The 16,027-nt window shown below is 51.7% G+C and overlaps 1 protein-coding gene across 3 annotated transcripts; it reads right to left on the bottom strand.

Moving 5' to 3' along the window:
* On the bottom strand, positions 1–15,621 carry ENDOU (endonuclease, poly(U) specific). Of its 3 annotated transcripts, XM_022571468.3 has the most exons (10): positions 14,843–15,617; positions 10,168–10,290; positions 7,534–7,605; positions 6,872–7,006; positions 6,222–6,393; positions 5,640–5,839; positions 2,889–3,002; positions 2,117–2,223; positions 1,254–1,396; positions 418–625 (listed from the first exon to the last, which is right to left on the bottom strand). In XM_022571468.3, exons 1-10 carry the CDS (start codon positions 14,895–14,897, stop codon positions 505–507), a joined length of 1,242 nt encoding a protein of 413 aa, XP_022427176.2. In that variant the 5' UTR covers positions 14,898–15,617; the 3' UTR covers positions 418–504. The 3 variants fall into 3 exon arrangements, with proteins under 3 accessions (XP_030618972.2, XP_089776746.1, XP_022427176.2); XM_030763112.2 differs by lacking the exon at positions 1,254–1,396 and having other exon boundaries at positions 1–625; positions 14,843–15,621; XM_089920620.1 differs by lacking the exons at positions 1,254–1,396; positions 10,168–10,290; positions 14,843–15,617 and adding an exon at positions 8,429–10,161 and having other exon boundaries at positions 1–625.
* Positions 15,622–16,027: the final 406 nt, after the last annotated feature.

Here is a 16,027-nt window from a genome sequence, read left to right on the forward strand (position 1 = left end):
TTGATCTCCATAGCCTGATTTATTTGAGGCCCCAGTATGGGGGTGATTACAGTTTGCAGAGCTTTGTACCATAACAGCCATTAGGGTAACCTTGAATTTCTCTCGGCCATTCTTCCTAAGAACAATTGAAAACATCTTCACAGTAAGAATGTCATCAGGTTTGCCTTCTCACCAACCCCCGAAAGAGGAAATGGGGCAAACCCCTTCCCTTTGCATTAAAAGGAAACATGAGGCCTGGAGACCTCAAGGACTTATTCAGGGTTCCACCACCCAGCAGGGCAAAGAGCCATTGAGGGTCCCCACCTTCTGTTTCCAAAATGTTGGAGGACAAAGGTGTGACTGTTTCTCTAATTTGTATCTTTTCTCTCTTTTTCATATGGGCATTTCTGGATTGGGGAGTCCCTCCCCGTCTCCTCCATTCCCTCCCCCTCCAGCGCAGAGCAAATAGCATCTCAGTCCGACAAGAGCCCTTACTGCCCTCCTGCCCCTTTCTAGCTCGAAGCTCTATTGGGTAGGAGACACCACGTAGGCTGTGGTGATGTACTTCTTGCCATTTCCGTAGGTTGACTTGTCCCAGGCATAGGTCTGGATGGCCAAGGGATGTCCACCCAGGCTTAACTGGCACCTGTGGGGAAAGATCAGCAAATCATAGGGACCTGCTTCACTCCACCTCCGCCCCCAAGCTGGAAGGATGAAGTTCAGCCCACGCGGAAGGGCTCCACCCTGTCTTAGCCTCTAAGGGAGCTGCCACAGCTTGCTTCAGCCTCTGCCTCTGGCTCCCCACGTGCAGAGGGCCCTCTCAAACTCTGTCTTCTTTTCTGTCTTCTTAGAGAATACTGCTTCTCATCTGTCCTACAGGAATATTCTCAAATCCAGCTCTAGAGCTGCAACCCCCAGAAATGAAATGTCCGCTTAGGGTTTCGGAAGTGGTTGGGCCCAGAGTCCTCAAATGTTAGAGAAGATGAGGGCCAGTGGTTTCTAACTGTACTCTCTGGGGCTCCAGCGTTCCCCCAAACAGCCTCAGGGGCCAAAAAGAGAGGCTTGCAGCCCCAGGGCGACTCCATTTCTAACTGTTTTGTATATTAAGCTCCTGCATACGATTGCACTTGGAGTGCAGTTGGATGTGGTTCTGCTGCTGGGATGAAGGTTGGCAGCTACACGACTGATCTGATCAACAGCTTCACGTTCCAAGACAGAAAACCGAGGCCCAGAACGGTGATTTGTCCAAGCCCTCCTGAGCCACCAGGACTCACACTTTGCCTGGCCTGGCGATGAAGCACAGGGAGTAAAGGGCAAACTCAAACTCGGGGCTGCTGCCAATGAAAGTTGAACCCATTTCCTTGTAGTAGCCGTCCCAGCTGAACTGCAAGGCCAGCACCCTGGGGTAAGAATCCCCCTGCGGAGAGAAGGGCGGTAAAGGGGGTCTGCTGAGTGCCACAGTGCGGAGTCGCACAGAGGGTTGGCTAGGATTTGTCGAGGGCCCGTGGGGGTCTGTGTGAGCTTTCTGGGGAGACTGGATTCTTTAAATCGACAGAGGATGCAGTCTGCCCTGCTAGGGTATCTGAGTCCTGCGCACACCCTCTCTCTGGAGCCGCCAGCTCGCATCTCCCAGAAAGGCCACAGTCAGCATCCATGTGCCCGGTGCCAGGGGAGCAGGGGCATAACTGTGGCCCTCACGTGCGGAGGAGAAGGACAGCTTTTTGCCCCCAAATTATTTCCAGGCTCAGGGCAGCAAAGGGTTCTTTTTTTTATAAAAATATGAGAAGTTTAACTCAGACTAGCCAGACTGAAACTTCAGCTGATACCACATTCTAAGGAAATTCAGGTCTTTGGTTTTCCCCTCTAAGGATTCTCCCCTGCCCACACTCTCCCATCCAGAGAGGACGCCCTCTGCCCCCTGCCCCCTGCAGCTCGGGAGCCTTCACTGTTTGGAAGCGTCCTGGCTGGCTAAACCCTCTTTCCAGCAAATAGGGAAGTCCTATTCACGATCCCCGTTAGGCTGCCAAGAGGGTCAGGGTGGGAGACAAGTCTGCCTGTTTGGAATTCAGAATGAGGACAGGACGTCTGGGTACTGACGGCGCTTTTCCAGCCCACGGGGTCAGCACTCAGTACTCACAGGCCCGTCACAGATGTGACTGTAATAGTCAACCAGGCCCTCCTTCTCCTGCATGTAGAAGTGGATCCAGTTATGGAAGCCAGTGACCTTGCCTTTTTTGACTTCACCTGTAATAAACAGATCAAGGTGGGTGATCTGGGCCTCCCCTCCGACCTCTTTCCCCACTCCCGTGCCAAGGCTGTACGCCTTCTCCAGTCTCTTATTCCTAGAATGTCCACCCCAACTTCCCGGAGTCCCTCACGCCCCTAACTCTCACCTCAGAAAGCTACACACACACACACACACACACACACACACACACACACACACACACACAACTCCCATTTCAGCTGACGCCCTTGGGAGAGTTCCTTCTCCCCGCTGACCCTGGGCCAATCTGAGATACTCCTCTAGCCATTTCCCTAGGAGCAAGCCAGACTTGGTGGGAGCCTTACGCTGGGGCAATGGGGCCTCCTTAGGAAACAGCTGACCAAGCCCTGGAAGCAGAGGACCATTGAGAGGTAGACAGCCAGGGCCTCAAACACGTCTCTCTTCTTATGTGTGCACCTTGGGAGCCCCGGTGTCTGGGCTTCTTTCTCCTTCTGATACTCCAGAAGAAACTGGCCCTCAAACATGGCCTCTCAGTCCCCTCCCTCTTGGCCAGGGAGCAGACGTGCCCTGTCCTGCGAGCTGGCTCGACTACTGATTCATCGGTGCTGATGCTGCCCTGTGCCCGAGGGAAGCATCTCTCTTCATCCCTCCAACTCTTTCTTCCCAAGCAGAGTAATCCCACCTGAGAAGACATGTTCAAAGCCACCTGTGTGCCCCTCTTCTTTGCCTCTTGAATACAGCCCAAACCACATGTTTTTCAAGTCGTTGACGAACTCCTGTTTTGTGCTGTAGCGGCCTGGGGAGAGGAACACAGAGGACTGAGGAGAGGGGAAGGCAGGGCCTTCCTGGAAAGCAAGGAAGGGCCACCTGCTCCAGCGTGACAAGAGCCGGGTGGGTTCAGCCAACATAGTCAGTTGTTCGCTCAGCAGTTATCTATGCCATAGATTCTATGGGGCGCCTGTTTTGTGCCAGGCCCAGATCTAAAGGCTGAGGATTCATCAGGGAATCACAAGGACAAGATTCCTGTCTTTATAGTTTATATTCCAGTGGAGGAGACAGATAATAAACAAACAATAAACCGTATGATTTCAGATAAGTGCTATGAAGAAAATAAAGCAGATTATCCCATGATGCCTGGAGGTGGGGTTCGGGTGGGAGCTTTTCTAGAAAGGCCTCTCTGAGAAGGTAGCACTGATCAGAGACCTGAAGGGTAAGGAGTCGGCCATGCAAAGACCTGGGGGAAAGAGCCTTCCACGTAGAAGGAACAGCAAGTGCAAAGGCTCCAGGACACCTTGGTGTTTAGAGAGCTGAGGGCCCATGTAGCTGGAGCACAGCCAGCAGGAGGGGAGAGTGGTAGGAGAGGAGGTCTGAGAGGCAGGCAGCTGCCAGCCCATGCAAAGAAGGTTGGAGCTCAGTCAAACCTTAATAATAAGAAAAATAGTTTAGATTCACTGAGTTTGTTCTGTGTACCTGGCACTGTTTGAGTGCTTTCAATCCTCACGTTGATTCTTCATGTCAGGTTGTTACCAGGCGTTCCTGGTGGAGGAAATGGAGGTGGGGAGTGGGGAGGTAAAGAGAAGAATCAAATATAACCCCTGGGCTTTGGGCCTGAGCAACTGGATGAAGTATGGGGTCGTTTATGAGATGGGGAAGATGAGGAAGGAGCAGGTCTGGAGGAAGAGGCGGGAACCGTGAGTTCTCTTTACACTAAGTTCTGAGTAGATGCCAGTTAGACAGGCAGGGAAATGTCAGGGCTGGGGATCTGAATTAGGGAGCTATCAACTATCAACGGTTCACTGCCCAGAATTGTGTGTAGAGGACACTAAAGAGATACCAGGCATATTCCCTCCTTTCAAGGACTTAAAACACAGTTGGGTGGTCCAGTGGTTAAGAATCCGTCTTCCAGTGCAGGGGATGGGGGTTCGATCCCCGGCCAGGGAACTAAGATCCCACATGCCGAGGGGCAACTACTGAGCCTGCGTGCCACAGCTAGAGAGCCCACGCACCGCAACGACTGAGCCCACACGCCACAACTAGAGAGAAGCCCGCGCACCTCAACGAAGAGCCCGCGTGCCGCAACTAAGACCCCACGCAGCCAAAAATAAAAATAAAATACAACAAATAAACATTTTTTTAAAACCACACAGTTGGAAAACAGGACTAAGAACACACGATATAACAGAGAACGCCTTCACAATCTGAATGGCTATAGCTTACCGGGTGCCAGGCTTTCCACTGAGTGTTTTATATGCATGAATCCCCCAAGACCGCATTGCACAGACAAGGCTCAGCTGGGGCCTGAGGGTCAAACGGCCCAGGATCACTTGCGTCATTAGCAAGTGAAACCAAGTCTCTCTGGCCCAAGGCTATTTTAGGACACACTCCAAACCCTTGACCTCTGAAGAGACTCTGAAAGCCAGCTGTGAGCTGCAGCTTCATAAATGAGGTGGAATGTGAGCTAGAACTTTAAGGATAAGTGGGATTTGGACAGGGAGAGAGGCAAAGACCGGGTGGGTCGTGGAACAGCCTGGACTAGGGCTCAGTCTCGACCTCCAAGATCCTCTCCTTTGTTTACTACAAGGAGAACACCAGGGGGCAGTGCAGGATCGCGCCCTCTTCACAGGGCTTGCTTGTGTGTCACCGGCTTTACCTAAAAACAGCGTTACTAACTCTTAACGGGGCCACCGGAGGGTGGAATGCAACGGCTCCGAGCAGAGGCGATCCCACGGCCAGCAAGGGATGACCAGGACGGAGCCACCCCCAGGCAAGGCCCAGCTGCCCGGAGTTCAGGAAAGGAATCTGGAGGACACTAACAAACACACCGCGTGCCAAGAAGTCCTGCGGCCCAAACCTTTTTTGGTCTGATTCACATGTATCTGTATCTGGAGTCTCTCCAACCAGAACCCTTCCCAGTATAACGTCCCCCTCTGAACCTTTGTTGATTTTCTGTTGCTGTGGCCCCAGCAAAAATGTGGAATGGGCCGGCCTCCTTCCTGGACGTAGTGCCAGGTGAGGGAGCAGGAGCAGGGACCCTACGTGCCTGCAAAGTGGTGCTGAGTCCGGGATCAACTCAGGTGGCAGAGGAATGCCCTGGGGGCTGACGGGGAGCTGGGTGACTCACGGCCTGCGGAGAACCCTGAGGCTGAAGCAGCAAGTGGGGGGCAAACCAGGCTGCTAAGATTAGGTCAAAAGATGGGTTGACTTTGAAGCCGGACAGAGGATTCTTCAGCTCCTGCTTGGGTCTGTGGTCTCTTCTAGGCCCCTCTCTGTCCCCTCCCAGAGGTACACTGGCCTCCACCTAGTCCCCACCTGCTCTCTTAACCTGCCCGCCGTGGAGCCCCCAGGGGTGCCTGGCCCGCTGTGGGCACACCGCGACCTCAGCAGGGCCTCCCTCTCTCTCGGGACCTGGGGGAGGCCTCACGGCCTCACTCACTCTGCTGGTGGAGGAAGCCGTAGAGTTCCTTCATGACGGCCGTCTTCATAACCTCGCTGAGGAATGTGTCCTGCTCAGCCAGCTGCTGGGCTGTGAAGTGCTCCCCGCGGCCCGCGGCCCGCTGGTAGTTGTCGAGGAGGTTGATGAAGGCGGCGTAGGTCGGTTTGGAGAAGAGCTTCTCATTGACATACGTGAAGAGCCTGGGGCAGGTAGAGGGAGGCCCAGTGAGAGGCCTGCACGCAGAGCAGAAACCCCTCCAGAACTTCCAGGTGCAGGGGCAGGCATGAGAGGGTTGGGTTCAGAGGCAGAGTGGGGACTTCACATACTCTTGGGGACAATGCATGAGGTCCCTCTTTTCTTCCACTTCATCTCTTGGAAGGTCAGTTCTATTCTCAGCCCAGCCAATCCCAGAAACCCTCCCAAATGGATCCCCACAGGTCCTCAAATGGCTTTATCTGTCTCTGGAGACCTATTTTTTCCCTCTCCCTTTGGTCCTGCCTGCCTTGAGGAGAAAAGAGCTGAGGCACCAAAGCGAGCAAAGCTGGGGGAGAGACTGCAGGAAGAGGCTTGAAGGGAACTCACGGCTCTGGGCAGCGGTCTACTTGGTCTCTGGCCTCCGAGGGCGAGATGCACTTTTGGCTATTGAGAACAATGTCTTCCTTCTGGGCTTTGTTGGTATCTGCCCTATAGATCTTCTCAGAGATGCTCTGCGGTTCCCCCTTGGTTATGGCTTCGCTGATGTGGGAGAAGCCCTCTGGGAGGAATTGGGGGAGGGGTATTTCAGAGCCTGAGGGAGGCCAGGGGGCAAGCAGCTGTCTGTGTGCATCCCCTCCTGGGCACCTTCCAGAAGCCAGCAGCGGGGGAGAGGGGCTGCAATCAGGCGCCCTAGTGATTGTACGGCAGGGGCCTAGCGGCCTAAAGGATCCTTAAGTTCAGCACATGGCCTTGCCCACAGAATGTCCACGAAATATCCACACTGCCCCCTGCCCCTAGGAAATTTCTCATACTTTGGCACGCATCAGAATTGTCTGGAGGGCTTGTGGAAACAGATTGGTGGGCCCCTCCTCCAGAGTTTCTGATTCAATGGGTCCGGGGTGAGCCCTAGAGTTTCCATTTCTAATAAATTCCCAGATGATGCTCATGGTACTGGTCCAGGGACCACACTGGGAGAGCTGTTGCTCTAGAGAGTTCCTCTGCCTCTGGGGCTATGCTAAAGGGAGCAGGAGACTGACCATGGCGACACAGGCTCTCGAAATCCTCGCAGCAGTTTCCGAACTTTGGGCAGCGGGCGTTGCAGTGGCATAGGTGGTGCTTGTCGAAGGCTTCCAGGCAGCGGCCCCGGCAGGAGTTGGGTGCCAAGTACAAGTCTGAGAGGACAGAGGGGAGGTGTGTCCTGGGCTGACCTCTAGGGGTCGCTCCCCGCAGCGGCCAGGCCGTGCCCACTGCATGAACCCCACCCCCCCGCCCCCCCCCCCAGCCTTGCTTTCCTGATGCTTCCTATTAAAGAACTCCAGGGAAGGAAAACAAACAAGCCTAATTGGTGCACACCCTTCACAGTCAGGAAGTCCTTTCTGGTGCCGAACTCTACTTTCTGGCCTGTTGTTTTTATAATCTTCCCTCTCTAAAAATAAAATCTCTTCCCCTTCCCTGTCGCTCTCAGCAGGCCTCGGACTCTTTCCTGCCTACCCCCCAGGTCACTGAGGCCCTGGGGCTTCCTCCCTCCCAGACCCCAAGAGTCCAGCGAGCTGCTCTCACCACCTCTAGGTGCTGGATTTGGGGTCCCATCTGGCTTTGGCCTGGGCCTGTGGCCGCTCACGTGGCTGCCCCCTCCTCCTCATCCTCTCACGTCCCTCATCTTTACCCCGAAGGCCCCCCTCTGGGGAGGCAGACTCACCGCTAGCCGGGGCCCCCTCCGTCTCTTCTTCCAGCTCCAGGAATGGCTCTGGCTCCTTGAGGTCCTCATCAGCTGTAGGTCAGAGAAGTAAAGTCACCAAACATCCCCGAGGGGCCCCTCCTCTTTATCACTGATTCTCAGTCCTCCCAGCTTCGGGGACAAGCATGTGCAGTGGAAGAAAATACAAAACAGGGGCGAGGGTACTTTGAACAAGTACCAGGTGAAGGAGGAGAAAATCTGAAAATGTTAAGACAGGGGGATTGAAAACTGTTCACAGAAGTGAAAGAACATCCCCAGGCGACAGCCCTCCTCACCATTCACCCTTCTGGTACCCAGCGTGCCCATCTGTAGAAAGGGGAGGTGGTGGGCAGGAGGTAGTCTCTTCTGGGCTGAAAACTCTGAGGTTGGGATGACTTTTATTTAATGTAGATTGATAGATGGATAGGCTTGAACTCTCCAAATGACAAGACCCTCACTTAGGAACATTGCTTACCTGTAATAACTCCCAGAGTCAAGGGTGAACTCCTCCCAGGCCTCATGGAATAAGAACTGTTTCCTGAGATACCAGATTCCCTTCTTCCTTCGCAATTACACTTGGCAATGGCCACAAAGGTTGCATTTGGGAATTAGGCGCATTCAGAAAAGCACATTCCTATTGCTGGCCCATTCCCTTGCCTGCAAGCTGAGTAACTGCAAACTTGGCTCTGGGCAGAGCAGGGTGGAGCGGGGCTGGGGAGGAAGACGAGGGAATGAATGTTGCTGGGGACTCTGAGCTTCTCTCTCATCACGGAGGGGAATAAATTCTACCCCTACACCACTCCCCCCAAAACCCAACACTATTACAAAGTGCTTCAGAATCTGTCAGCGCGGTCGTCAGATAGTATCTTGTTCTTACCATCAGAACCGTGGGGCAGGTTATTCATTCAGTCAAAAAACTTCTCCTGATCACTTGCTTTCTGCCAGGCTGTGTCTTTTGTTTGTTTTTCTTTTTTTTTCAGGCTGTGTTTTAAGTGCTGACAATCCACAGGGTTCTTAACTCAGCCACCGTTTATGCTAAATAGACCTTTGTGAGCTGATCTAGAGTCTCAACCACCATTGATAATATTTTTTCTGTGGGAAAAGGATTCTGAGTTGCACATCAGAGACAGTGATGAAATGGCTGCTAGGCTGAGTATCGTCTCTATCTTGAAATGCCAGCCTGATTGTCCAAGGTGCACAGGCCTCCCTGTGTCTGCTACATGGGGCACAAGGCAGCAGAAAGGGGTCGGCTCGTAGAAAACAAACTTATGGTTACCAAGGGGGAAGGGGAGAAGGGATAAATTGGGAGATTGGGATTGACATATACAACTACTATATATAAAATAGATAACTATCAATAATAAGAACCTCCTGTATAGCACAGGGAACTCTACTCAATACTCTGTAATGACCTATAGGGGAAGAGAATCTAAAAAAGAGTGGATGTATGTACATGTATAACTGATTCACTTTACTGTACAGCAGAAACCAACACAACATTGTAAATCAACTATACTCCAATAAAAAATAATTTTAAAAAAAAAGAAGGGGCGTTGGCTCTGATTCTGGCACTGAGTGAGCTCTGGGCCTGGGTTTCCCTGCCTGGGCCTGATGAGCAGAGCTGCTAGTATGTGTGGTGTTTTCTGTGTAAATTGACTCAGCATTCTTTTGGGTGGAAGTAGCTCTGAGGGCACATTGCTGGGCCAGCAGAAACCACTCTTGGGCAAATTAGGAAAAGGTACGCCTTTCTCAGCAGACACAGCTCTTCACCAAGACACATGGCTTAGCGAGAAGGATACAAATTCAACTTTGGTCCAACTCACCTTCTCAACCAGGGGCCCTTGTGCAGTGCACAACCTGCGCAACCACATGCAGTGGTCTTGCTGGCCATTACCTACCATGGGACACAGGGTTTGACGGTGAACTTAGCAAGGCTTCATGTCACAAAGCAGAAGACCATTTATCTGGGAGTCTAAAATATTGGAAGCATCCAAACAAGGGAATTATTCAAAGTGAGTTTTTCAAATTTTAAACTGTGTAGTTGGAGTAGCAGAAGAACAACTGGCTTTTGAGGGCGATGCATGTCCCACTTAACCTCTGGCCTGGGAATGACAGGTCAGAGATGTGCAACCACTCAGTCCACTCGCGATAGGAAGAGTGGTGTGAATTGTCAGTTACTGATGCCATGCGGTCTTCCTGGTGGCATGCAAGTTGGGAAAGTTCACTACCACTTCTTTACTTTTGAAAATGATAATTGGTAATGTAATACATGCTAAAATGATATTTTCATTCTTTTGCTTTTTTTGGGAATTACTTAAATTTTCCAGATATTATTAATCCTGGTAGTTCAGACAGATATTCCAGGTAAACGACATCTACTTTATTTTAAGTTGGGGTTTTATGTTGGAGACATCCTAGAATACCCAGGACAAGTGGTGGCCAAAGCCCTGACCCCCGCTCTGCTCTGGTTTGGGCCCTTTGAGCCCCCAGTCATCAGTCTGGAACCCTGCTCTGGACTGCTAGATGCCCCAGCCAGCAGCCCTTCAGGCAGGCTAGATATGGTCATGGCCTGGCCTGCCATGCCTCCTAGACCCTTCATCCCACAAGGAACCTCACCTGTACACAGGCGCTCATAGTCTTCACAGCAATCCCCGTGCCGGGGACACCGGCGGTCACACTGGCAAGCAGCATCCCGGTCAAATTTCTCATTACAGCGAGACGCGCATGACTCCATTTGGCCTACGGGCAGTAAAGGTCACAAACTTAGCTCTATGGGGATCCTACTCTCCTCATCAAGGCACCCTCTGCAGAAGGGTTCACAGACAGGGGCAGGAGCCCCACCTTGCAGGGAAGGTCATTGCTAGCTGCCGGGGAGAGGTACATGCACAGCCTCCCATACACAACATAAGCCTCGTCCCCACCACCCACCACCTGCCACCCACTGACTAATAATAGAGACCAGGATCACAGAGTCAGGTGCCAATCGGGGCTAGACCTGTAACACAAATGAGTCAAGAAGCAGGAAGGCAGTAGAAAGAGGTGGGGACGGTGACAAACTTGGGAACGATGCCCTGCCTGAAATTGGCAGCCACTAGCAGCTCCAGCCAATTGTTGCCATGTTGAGATGCAGGCTCAGTGTTGCCAGAGCCTCCAGTTTTTCAAAAGAAGGCTTCATTTCTATGTGAACTTTTCCAACTTTAAAAAATTCAGACAGACCGAAGAAAGAGGTCTGTGGGCTGGGCATGGCCCAGAGGCCACCATTCACCTGTCACATAGAGGCTGGTGAGTCACCTTCGCTCCAGTGATCCCACCTGCCTTCTCCCCTCTGACCTCTGCCTCTCATCCTGTCCCTTTGATGTCTTCTGCTTCTCTGTTCTTCCCTCCCCTTCGTTTGGTCTCCTCTGCACCCTCTTCCCCCCCGGTGTCACGTCTTTCTGTCTCTTCTAGTTTGGATTAGTTTAGCTCAGGGTGGGGAATGAGGTGGGTTTGGGTGAGAATTGGACTTTGGAATAAGATCTGTTATGTAACCACAGACCACATCCCTTACTCCAGCCAAATGGCTTGCAGAAGCCAGCTTTTGGTCACAAGGGGCATAAGACAAGAAATTTTGAAAGAAATGGTACAAACCCACCAAGCACTCCTAAAAAAACAAGCCCGCCACAGCAAAGACAGTGGAGGGGGTAGCTGGCTGGGCGCTCTTTCCTTTCACTCTGGGCTTTAAGGGTGATAACAGAGCCTTTGTTTCCATTTGAGGTTCCTGAGGTTTGGATTTAGTGGGTACTGGGTTTAGGGTCAGGCTGTGGGTTATGGAGAATGTCAAGATCAGAGTCAGAGTCACAGTTAACACTGGAATTTGTATGAATGAAGAAACTGAAACCTAACTGGGGCCCGGGTTGGGGTGGGTTAGGTTTAGATTAAGAGCTAAAGTTAGGATTTGGGCTTGAGTTAATTATTGGTAAAATAACAATTTTGTGTTGCTGTTCGGGTAAGGAAAGGGAATAGGTTTAAAACTGCAGGGTTGAGGAATGTGTCAAGACTAGGAGAGGAGAAATAATCCCAATTTTGCCTTAGCTTAGATTTGGGGTTTGGTCCTGGTTGTGATTCCACACAGGTGTAGCATCGAAATTTAGCCTGGATTGGGGTGGAGGTGGAGAAGAGAGATATGGGTTTAGTCACTGGTTTGCGTTCTGGGATTAGGGTTTATACTGTGCTAATGAGGGCGGCGCAGCAGAGAGACAAAGAACCCGGACTCTGGCACCAAACTGCTCGAGGCCAGGATTCTGGTTCTTCTGCTTTCTAGCTATGTGACCTTGGGCAAGTCATTTGACCTTCTTTGCCTCAGTTTCCTTCTCTGTAAAAGTGTGATAATAATGGAGCCCATCTCATAGTCTATTCATAAGAATTAAGTGAGTTCACTTTTGTAAAGCACTTAGGACACCGCATGACACATAGTAGCAGCACTTAGATGTTAGATAAATAAACAGTCAGTATTTCATGCCCATCTTCCAGGTGGCAAGTGTCCAGACTGGCTGGAGCAGTCTTCCCTGTCTACCTACTCAATCTAGCTGACTCCCTCCCTGGGTTTCAACTGGGCCATTGCTTGGGCTGGGGTGTCAGCACATTTATGTTGCTGACAGTTTCTAGCTGACATTTCCGCTATGAGTCTGTGTTCTCTACATCAAAGAGGCGTCACGATGAACCCAGGTCCTGAGGCAACTTCACACGGTGTAAAGGGCTTCCAATGTGGCCAGAAAGGCAGATCCAGTGGATTGTCCCTAAAATAGACCAGGCCCAAGTCCACTTGTCCCTCCAAGCCTAGGGGAACTCCCCCTGAATCTTAAATGATGCTCCCTTGGTGCAACCCAAATGCAAAGACCTTAAGGCGAAGTTTTCAGCCCAGGAGGAAGGCTGTGTCAGCTGCCTGCTCAGTCAGCCTGGCAGTACACCCAGAATCCAAAGGGAGAGAATTCAGACAAATCAGGGCAATGCTCTTAATGGGCCAGATCAGCAGAGTCCAAGGAAGGAATTCACCCCATTCCAGCAGCTGGCACCAGTCGAGAAGGGCTTCAAGTCAATAGTCAGCTCTGTAGAGCTCAAGAGGACACCGCCCCACTGGCCCTGGCTGAGTGGACTTTTTCATCTCTGTTCAAGAACTTTGTCCCCAGTAGGAACCCCAGGCCAGGGATCCTTCACACTTCCCTGTACACCTCACCATGTGCTTCAAGAGGACCTTGGGACTTGAGGGGGGAGGTTAGGAGTGGGAGGGACTTCTCCTCATAGGTACCTCCCCGGGCTGCTCTGGGGACACTCAGGTAAGTGTCAGAGCGTCACCCTGACTACTCACTCCAGCGATCCCACCCGGTACCTCCTGTTCATACAAACACTCTGTGTGCGCCTCGCTCACTAGCCAGGCGCCTGAATCACCGCTCCAGTAATCCTCTACCCCATCTCTCTGACTCTCTTTCTGCCTTACTCCATTTTGGCCTTTCTTCTCCTGGACAGAGGTACCCTCTCCATTCCCCGGGAAGAGCTTGTCACCAGCCCCCATCCCTACACGAAATGCTAAATTTCTCCGTACACTCCAACACTTCAGTATGCCTCAACACCCAGTCCCTAACCACACTGCCCACCAAGAAACTTGGTCCCAAACCTGGGTGTCCCTATATGCCAGCCCTCAGCCCCTCTGATGGTTGGGGACTCCTACATCTGTGCTTCTCTGGGGGTCTCAGGGGCTGTTTCCGTGGACACCTAGCCAACCAAGTAGACACTTCCAGGACCAGATTCCTGCTTCAATTCACTTGAAACAACCAGGGACCTAAGATTGGCTCCCATGCTATTCATACTCTTGCATCTAAGTTCTGAGATGTTGGCATAGGACAGACAAGAACCGAGCCTCTTCCTCCCACTTTAGGAAAGAAGGAGGCATCACCCACTGGACCCTCTCTTCCCCATCAGTCCCACAGCAGGATCAGACCACCAGCCCCAGGGGCAAGGGCTCCATCTGCCCTTCTGAAGCCACCTTGGCCTCTGCCCTCAGGGATGTCCCCCAAGGATCAAATGTCTCCAGTTGCTCTCCTCTCCTGAGACTGGAATGCCTCAACCCCACACCACTCCTTCACAGTAAGCTAGAGGCTCTCGCACCCTCCCTCACTCCCTACCGAGAGCTCTGCACCACCTCGGGCCCAGCTCTCTGCCATGTGTGCTGGAGAGGGGGTACACGATCCCATCCAGCGTGGGAGGCCTGGGAATGGCTTTCCCCTCCAAACGTTTTCCATTTAGGAATCCTGTTAGGGGTCTCCTTATCCACAATCTGACTGGAAATGATTCCAAGAGTAAATTTTATGTTTATATAAATTATTTTATATAAATAAATACTTGTTATATTACTAGAATTAATATGTTCTAAATATACTTATAAATATTATAAATGATTTTATATGTATTTATCTTTATAATGATAATCAAAGACCCAATTTATTGAGATCTCACTCCATGTAGGGGGCTTCTTGTACATTATCTTATTTCACCCTTACGACAGTCCTATGTAGGAAAAACCTGAGTGGGATTCTTTCTCCTTGGGCAGAGGATTCCCCCCACATCCCTCAGCCCAGCCCCCTCCCTCGGCACTCTCCCTACTCACCCAGCAACCACTAATGACCACATCAGCGTCCGCTCTGCAGCTGCTCAACAGGGAAGTGTTGCCATCCTTAACCACGGGTCCTATCCCTGCATCGCTAGTACCTGGGGGCCAGGACCCTTCTCTGCTTTAGGTCCTCTAACACGGGACAAGACTGATTCCTCTGACCACGTGACCTGCCTCCTGGTCAGGGGCTCTTCCAGTTTCCCCGGACCCTGCCCTCCTCCTAAGCCTTTACCCAGGGAAAGGTCCCACGCAGACAACTCACCTACCCCCAGGTAGCAGAGGAAGTGACCAAGGGCGACCAGGCCACTCAAAGCCAGTCGGCCACAGCCCAGCTTTACGCTATAGTGGCCCCAGAAAAAAAAACAAAACCTTGGTGAGATCAAAAGTCAGGTTGGACTAAGGGATGCTTGGGGCTCATCTTCCAAGTCGTCAAGAAGGAGCTTCCGTGACATCGGCCCACCAGCTCTGCAGCTCCCTTCACAAAACCCAATCCACTCCAGAGGCAACTCCTGCCTCAGACCAGGCTTGGTCTAAGGTGTCCGTGGCTTTAGGACAGAGCTGGCTCTCTCTCTTCTCACTACCCTCACACTCTCCCAAGTACCCCAACTCTTGGCAGGACTCCTGTCATCCCCACCAGTAGTGACTTACCAGCCCAGGCCAGGCCGCAGAGCACGGCCACTATCAGGGGAACACAGGCCTTCATGGTGTCCAGTTGGAGGCCAAAAGGGGATTGGCTGTTGGACTTTCACTAAAGTCAACGTGAATATCACAGCTCCCAAATGAGCCTTGTTGCCCAGGCTGATCCTTTTAAAGACATCAGAACTTGTGGATCTGGTGCTTCCAGATCCTTCCAGGTGGAAGGAGGTGGAGAGTGGGTAAGCCCAACAGCTGTTTGAAGCCAGAGGCAAGGGAACTAAGCAGGCAGGCAATGCCAGATGTTTAGAACAAGGAGTGCTAGCTCTTTGTAGCTAGAAAATAGGTCATGCAAGCAGGCACAGCAACTTGGGTCTAGTGGGGGGGAGAGCACTCATGAACTCATCTTTGGGTGATGCCTTTCAAACATCCACCTACTTGCAAGCCAGGGTCTTGACCTTCCAAGGGCCTCAACTGGCTCCATATTTGAACTCCAGGTGCTCAGCATGAGGAACATAGTAAGAGGGTCATTATGTGTTAGACAAACAGGAAGTGCTTCAACAAGCTTTGGGGTACCAGAAGGAGCGATCTAGGAGGCATAGGTCAGAAACAAGTGCTGTTCTTACTACATCAAGCCACACGTAGCCACATCACCCTTGAAATGTCACGCAAATGGGCCTTTGCCTCTTACTGAGTCAGCATCTCAGGTTTTACCTCTTTCAGGTTCTCCCAGGCTCCAGGTTTATGAGGCCTCTTAAAGGCAGCCAAAGGACCATCATTTCTCTCCTCCCTTCAGCCCTCTTACACTCCTCTCCCCCAGGGACCCCTCCCCAGAGAGAGACAAGGCTCTCAGGGCTCCCATCTTCCCAGGTCTGGGAGCAGAGATGCAGCAACGTAGGGCTGCCAAGTTTTCCCTCCTAATAAAGGTAAAATGTTCTAAGTAAAATGCCCTTTCCAGAAAGAGCACTGCATGGAGATTCTCAGGCCTCTCAGAAAGGAAGTCTCATAGAAAAAGGCAAAGCTGATGAACAACTGAGACCACGCTGCAGTAATTTTTCCTGGGGTGGAGTCGGGGTGAGCACATCCTCCGTCCTTCTTTAACAGTGGAACTTTCTTCCTCTCTCCCGTCTTCAGTTTTCCCATCTTTGAAACGATGGGGTTGGAGCTAATGATCCCTTCCAAGTTCTCAGATTTTAATTT

The sequence above is a fragment of the Delphinapterus leucas genome, chromosome 11 (genome assembly GCF_059928025.1).
Source record: "Delphinapterus leucas isolate spDelLeu-1000000601 "Yukka" chromosome 11, BTC_Dleu_Yukka2, whole genome shotgun sequence".
NCBI lineage: Eukaryota > Metazoa > Chordata > Mammalia > Artiodactyla > Monodontidae > Delphinapterus > Delphinapterus leucas.

Bases quoted from the DNA above. Each gene is read 5' to 3' on its own strand.
- ENDOU (XM_030763112.2), bottom strand. From the start codon at position 14,897: ATGAAGGCCTGTGTTCCCCTGATAGTGGCCGTGCTCTGCGGCCTGGCC. The intron at 10,291-14,842 runs GTAAGTCACTAC...TACTGCCCGTAG, and splicing joins CTGCGGCCTGGCCTGGGCTG to GCCAAATGGAGTCATGCGCG. The intron at 7,007-7,533 runs GTGAGTCTGCCT...CTGTCCTCTCAG, and splicing joins GGAGGGGGCCCCGGCTAGCG to ACTTGTACTTGGCACCCAAC.